Source organism: Limulus polyphemus, unplaced genomic scaffold, assembly GCF_000517525.1.
Source record: "Limulus polyphemus unplaced genomic scaffold, Limulus_polyphemus-2.1.2 Scaffold5154, whole genome shotgun sequence".
Lineage (NCBI taxonomy): Eukaryota > Metazoa > Arthropoda > Merostomata > Xiphosura > Limulidae > Limulus > Limulus polyphemus.
Genome location: NW_013670764.1, coordinates 71,250 through 77,605, shown reverse-complemented (window position 1 = coordinate 77,605; position 6,356 = coordinate 71,250). Strand labels below are relative to the sequence as shown.

The window sequence follows — 6,356 nt, the reverse complement described above, 5'->3', positions numbered from 1 at the left end:
TATGATTCTTTTCTCCCTATTTACCCCACAGACTATCCTATCCACATGCCTTGTCAAGGAATCACCTATAACTATAACCTCCTTATCATACACATCCTTCTCTGGCTGAAATTTGTTGCTCAACAGAATAGGCTCATTATAACTAAATTCATTACTTTCAACCCTAACAGTACTCTTTCTAACTTCCTGGAAGTCATTATTAGCTGATTTATCCCTTGCATGTAAAAGCTTAAGCTCCTCCTGAAATCCTGCTGCCATTTTCCCCAGTCTACACTTCTTTTTATCTATTGCCTCTACTTTAATTATGATTACCCACAACTTATAACTACAAAATTAGGGTTAAATTTTCATGATTTCCTCCATATTGAAAGCTAGTAGAGACACACTTGTTGCGTGTACCGTTGCTGACTCAATTGAAATTCCATGTCGGAATAGTCGATTCTACATTTTCCCCATGGCTCCTGAATCCTATGGATGTCAATCAGTTTCAAAGCGATGTCAGTTTGGTCATTATACTTTATGTTGAAGCCAGTGTGTGACATTACAGGAGTAATGTCTGGCTCGTGAAATGCCACCCGTATTCCAAGCTGTCGACTGTATAAGTTGATGTATTCTGAGTAGTTTCCTTTCAAGACGAGGCGTAACCCTGAACAGAAATACATAAGTTAAACAGTAAATAAACCAAACTGTTTATACACCACCATCTCTCATGACCCTGAACAGAAAAACATAAGTTAAACAGTAAATAAACCAAACTGTTTATACACCACCATCTCTCATGACCCTGAACAGAAAAACATAAGTTAAACAGGTAAATAAACCAAACTGTTTATACACCACCATCTCTCATGACCCTGAACAGAAAAATATAAGTTAAACAGTAAATAAACCAAACTGTTTATACACCACCATCTCTCATGACCCTGAACAGAAAAACATAAGTTAAACAGTAAATATAAATACAAATCAAACTCTCTCTATGTCTATACAGACTCTACTATTTGCTGTCTGTTCTAAAAATATACCAGTATAAACCCGAAATGTGTTTTATTTACTTGTTTGTTGGAATGTCATGAGACCACGTAAATTTAGCTAAGGTTTGTTAGTTTTAATAAAACATAGCATGTAATATAGCAGCTATAGATAATTAAATATTTGTAATATAGTCTTGTCAGTTTCATTAGTATACTTTATTAAACCCTATAAAGCTGTACCTAAGTGGTGACAATCTCTGTATGTAAGCATCAAGTGTTAGTGTTTCATTGTCTGAATATGTTTGTAAAGTTAGTAGTCAATACGATCGTCTAAGCCTAATTATTAATTAGTCTTGTTATTACTACTACTAATTGCAAACTAGTTTTACTCTAAGTTATGACTACTAATCTATTGCTGTTTTCGGGGAAGTCCTGAGAAGGACTATTTCTATTTGGGTAGTTGATAGGATTCGATCGTGGGTCTCCTTGATAGAAAGTCAGATGTGTTATCGACTCGACTTGAACCAACTATCTATTTCAACGGATTCAAGCTTTGTTTCTAGAGTGACTAGGTTATCATTTATTATTGATATTTCGCTTTACGGATCGTACAGAATGATCAACATTACCAAAACCGTACAAACAGAACGCTGCTCTTTGATCAAAGTTATTACCTTGCTACTTAAGTGTTTCTATATCATATGTTTCATACCGTTCAAACAGAACGCTGCTCATTGATCAAAGTTATTACCTTGCTACTTAAGTGTTTCTATATCATATGTTTCATACCGTACAAACAGAACGCTGCTCTTTGATCAAAGTTGTTACCTTGTTACTTAAGTGTTTCTATATCATATGTTTCATACCGCACAAACAAAAGTTTCCTTGCTTCTTAAGTGTTTCTATATCATATGTTTCACCCTGTTGTATGCTCTTCTCTAGTATGATGAACTGTTACAGACAGATCACTATTAAATGAGTGTCAATGAATTCTAACTTTTGTTGGTTATATTTGTTTCTTCACAGAAAAGTCCTTCATAGGACTTTCCTCAAGAGGGCAGCAGATTAGAAGACAAAACGTAGAATAAAAAAGTTAACAATTATAATATATTCAGAAAAAAGATAACAATTAGAATGTATTCAGAAAAAGATAACAATTAGACTATATTCAGAAGAAGTTAACAATTTTAATGTATTCAGAAGAAGTTAACAATTAGAATGTATTCAGAAAAAGATAACAATTAGAATATATTCAGAAGAAGTTAACAATTAGAATGTATTCAGAAGAAGTTAACAATTAGAATGTATTCAGAAAAAGTTAACAATTAGAATGTATTCAGAAGAAGTTAGCAATTAGAATGTATTCAGAAGAAGTTAACAATTAGAATGTATTCAGAAAAAGATAACAATTAGAATATATTCAGAAGAAGTTAACAATTAGAATGTATTCAGAAGAAGTTAACAATTAGAATGTATTCAGAAAAAAGATAACAATTAGAATATATTCAGAAAAAGTTAACAATTAGCATGTATTCAGAAGAAGTTAACAATTAGAATGTATTCAGATGTAGATGTTCATGTGAACTATTCAGCTAACAACGACTGATATTTAGTCGCTACAATTTTATCGAACTAAATGGCAAAGACTGTGAACTTCCTGAACACAGTAAAACGTACCTGAGCCACTTCCAAAAAAAGCTGTTTTTACTTTTCCTCCGTTGGAACTTTTATCATGATTGAAGGAAAAACATTTACCAAATTCAGGATCAATGAATTCATAGAAATTCCTGAAATAAATAAACATAAGTCGTATTTGTTGTTTGATATATGAAATGATAAACAATAGCACTATAGCGTGACATTTCTTATATTAAGTCAATTTCACTATAAAAAAAAAAAGTCGTTAAGATTTACTTTATCCCGAAGAAGCTTTTCAGAAAAAGAAATTTTCAGTTTTGCATTTTGCTGTTTTTACGTTTTTTACCATTATTTCGCCCCCTGTAGATGGATCTTTACCAAATTTGGTATAGAGGTTCATTTGGTCCATGAAGAGATACATTCAAATTTTCAGTTTTATCTTTTGCGGTTTTTATCTCCATTTTTTGCGTTTTTTACCACTACTTCGCCCCTTTTTGATGGATCTTCACCAAAGTTGGCATGAAGCTTTGTTGGGTCCATGCGGTGATACATGCAAACTTGCGGTTTCACATTTTGTGTTTTGCAGTTTTTATGGGCGTTTTTTACAATTACACATAATGGAAGTAACTTTTCACGTCCTAAAGTAACCTTTCATTAATGATAACTTTTCATAACTTCCATCCAGTGGACGGGTATTCCAACTAGTAAATAATGATATACCTTTAGTAATCCATAACTTTCGTTCTGTTGAGGCAGTTTATTTAAAATATATAAATGTTAATATACCTTTAGTAATCCATAACTTTCGTTGTGTTGAGGCAGTTTATTAAACATATATCAATATTAATATATCTTTAGTAATCCACAACTTTCGTTCTGTTGAGGCAGTTTATTAAAAATATATAAATATTAATATATCTTTAGTAATCCATAACTTACTTTTTTGTCAAGCAATCACGTCCGTTGAAACTACAAGAAATAAACAAATCACGAAATGAATATCCGTACTGCCGTATTTGTTCCATATCAGGTGTGAGAATCATACTCCAGTCAGAGAGGTCATACGTTTTTGACTTGTTAATCATGTCTAACACTTTGCTAGCATTTAGCTCGATGTCGTGGTCATAGTTCAAAACTATTACATCATCATATTGAAATTCATCATGTTGCAGCATGTAATCACTCCCTCCTTCAATTTCACCCTCTTCTTGTGTTGGATCATAGGGATTATTACCGTCGCTGCAAATACAGTCATCCCCTTCGAATTTGCAATCGTAACTCGAATTTGTTTGTTCTATACACACGCTCCAGTCACAGTAACATTGGTTCAAGTCGATATCTCGCTCGCATTTCACGGAATCACAGAGATCTTCTGAACACTGGCACTGATTTTCAAAATCGTTCCATATACAAGAAATTTCTTCCATGCAGCTGTGGGATTGGTCGTTCTCTGAAAGCCTAGAGTAAATAAAGTATCAATAAGCAGAGGGCACTGAACATTACAAGTGTGACAATCTTCTAAACTGTATTAGTACTAGTTATTTGGGACACGTAACATTTAACCATCTTATATAAATATGTCTTACCTAGATAGTTGAAACGAAAAATTCTATACTTCACTAAAAACAATCTTACTACACGAGACTCATTCCAGAAGTAAGTTTTAAAACATACGGTGAAGGTCAAATACAATTATAAAGCTGACACCAACAAGTAACTGATGACTATAAAGCTGACACCAACAAGTAATTTATGACTATAAAGCTGACACCAACAAGTAACTGATGATTATAAAGCTGACACCTACAAGCAACTGATGACTATAAAGCTGACATCTAAAAGCAACTGATGACTATAAAGCTGATACCAACAAGTAACTGATGACTATAAAGCTGACATCTACAAGCAACTGATGACTATAAAGCTGACACCAACAAGTAACTGATGACTATAAAGCTGACACCTACAAGCAACTGATGACTATAAAGCTGACACCAACAAGTAATTGATGACTATAAAGCTGATACCAACAAGTAGCTGATGACTAAACCATCGACAGAAGAAATATGAATTTCATCATAATATAGGTGTACTTAAAATATGACGTAATAAAGGAGAATAACAAAGATGAATTAACGTTAATTCGATAAAGTTTAAAATATGACGTAATAAAGTAGCATAAGAACGATGAATTAACGTTAATTCGATAAAGTTTAAAATATGACGTAATAAAGTAGCAAAAGAACGATGAATTAACGTTAATTCGATAAAGTTTAAAATATGACGTAATAAAGTAGCAAAAGAACGATGAATTAACGTTAATTCGATAAAGTTTAAAATATGACGTAATAAAGTAGCAAAAGAACGATGAATTAACGTTAATTCGATAAAGTTTAAAATATGACGTAATAAAGTAGCATAAGAACGATGAATTAACGTTTATTTGATAAAGTTTAAAATATGACGTAATAAAGTAGCATAAGAACGATGAATTAACGTTTATTCGATAAAGTTTAAAATATGACGTAATAAAGTAGCATAAGAACGATGAATTAACGTTAATTCGATAAAGTTTAAAATATGACGTAATAAAGTAGCATAAGAACGATGAATTAACGTTAATTCGATAAAGTTTAAAATATGACGTAAATAAAGTAGCATAACAACGATGAATTAATGTCAATACGATAGTTTAACGTCTGAGGCCAGGTTATATATATAATAGTAACTGATTACAGAAATAGCGTATACACTTTATAAGTTATATGCGTGTTTGAGAACTCGATGGGCTATTTGTTTGAGGGACAGACGGACTATCATAATGTAAACTTCCTTTCAACCATTCCTATTTTTGTGTAAAATTTAAAGGATAAGTCTTGTGTTGCTTTTTTTTTTCTACAGCATTATCGTTAAATAAATTTGCATAGTTTAAAAACCTAACTAAGAAATTTCTTCGTTTTAACAAAACATCCCCGAGAGAATTTAAGTTTAAATAACTTACTCATTTAAAGGATAAGTCTTCTGTTGCTTTTTTATTCTACAACATTATCGTTAAATAAATTTGCACAGTTTAAAAACCTAACTAAGAAATTTCTTCGTTTTAACAAAACATCCCCGAGAGAATTTAAGTTTAGATAACTTACTCATCCATTCTGCATTTTTCAAGAATATCTTCAATGTCCAGACCGATCAGATGATTTTGTTTTACCGCTGTCCTCTTGATGGGGTTTAGAGGGCAAATTGTCACAGCAGGAAAGTCCTGCCAGTAAGAGGTGAGGATCTGAAGACAAGTAGAAGATAACTTGATAAAATAAGTAGAGGATCTGAAGACAAATCACAAAATAAATTGTTATGTCTTGTAAACCACATAAATACAAACAGAAGATAATACGTTAAAACATGTACAGGATATGAAAACAAACAGAAGACAAGTTGTTAAAACATGTAGAGGATCTTAAGACAAAACACAAAACAAATTGTTATGTCTTGTAAACCACATAAATACAAACAGAAGATAATACGTTAAAACATGTACAGGATATGAAAACAAACAGAAGACAAGTTGTTAAAACATGTAGAAGATCTGAATAAAACAGAAGACAAGTTGTTCAAACATGTACAGGATATGAAAACAAACAGAAGACAAGTTGTTAAAACATGTAGAAGATCTGAATAAAACAGAAGACAAGTTGTTCAAACATGTACAGGATATGAAAACAAACAGAAGACAAGTTGTTAAAACAT

The 6,356-nt window shown here is 31.9% G+C and overlaps 1 protein-coding gene across 1 annotated transcript; it reads right to left on the bottom strand.

The window, feature by feature from the left end:
• Positions 1–386: 386 nt before the first annotated feature.
• On the bottom strand, positions 387–4,039 carry LOC106472202 (degenerin-like protein asic-1; the record flags this gene model as incomplete). Its single annotated transcript, XM_013932829.1, has 3 exons — positions 3,552–4,039; positions 2,652–2,761; positions 387–646 (listed from the first exon to the last, which is right to left on the bottom strand). Coding segments are annotated over exons 1-3 (858 nt in total), but the record flags the coding sequence as incomplete, so codon positions are not given.
• Positions 4,040–6,356: the final 2,317 nt, after the last annotated feature.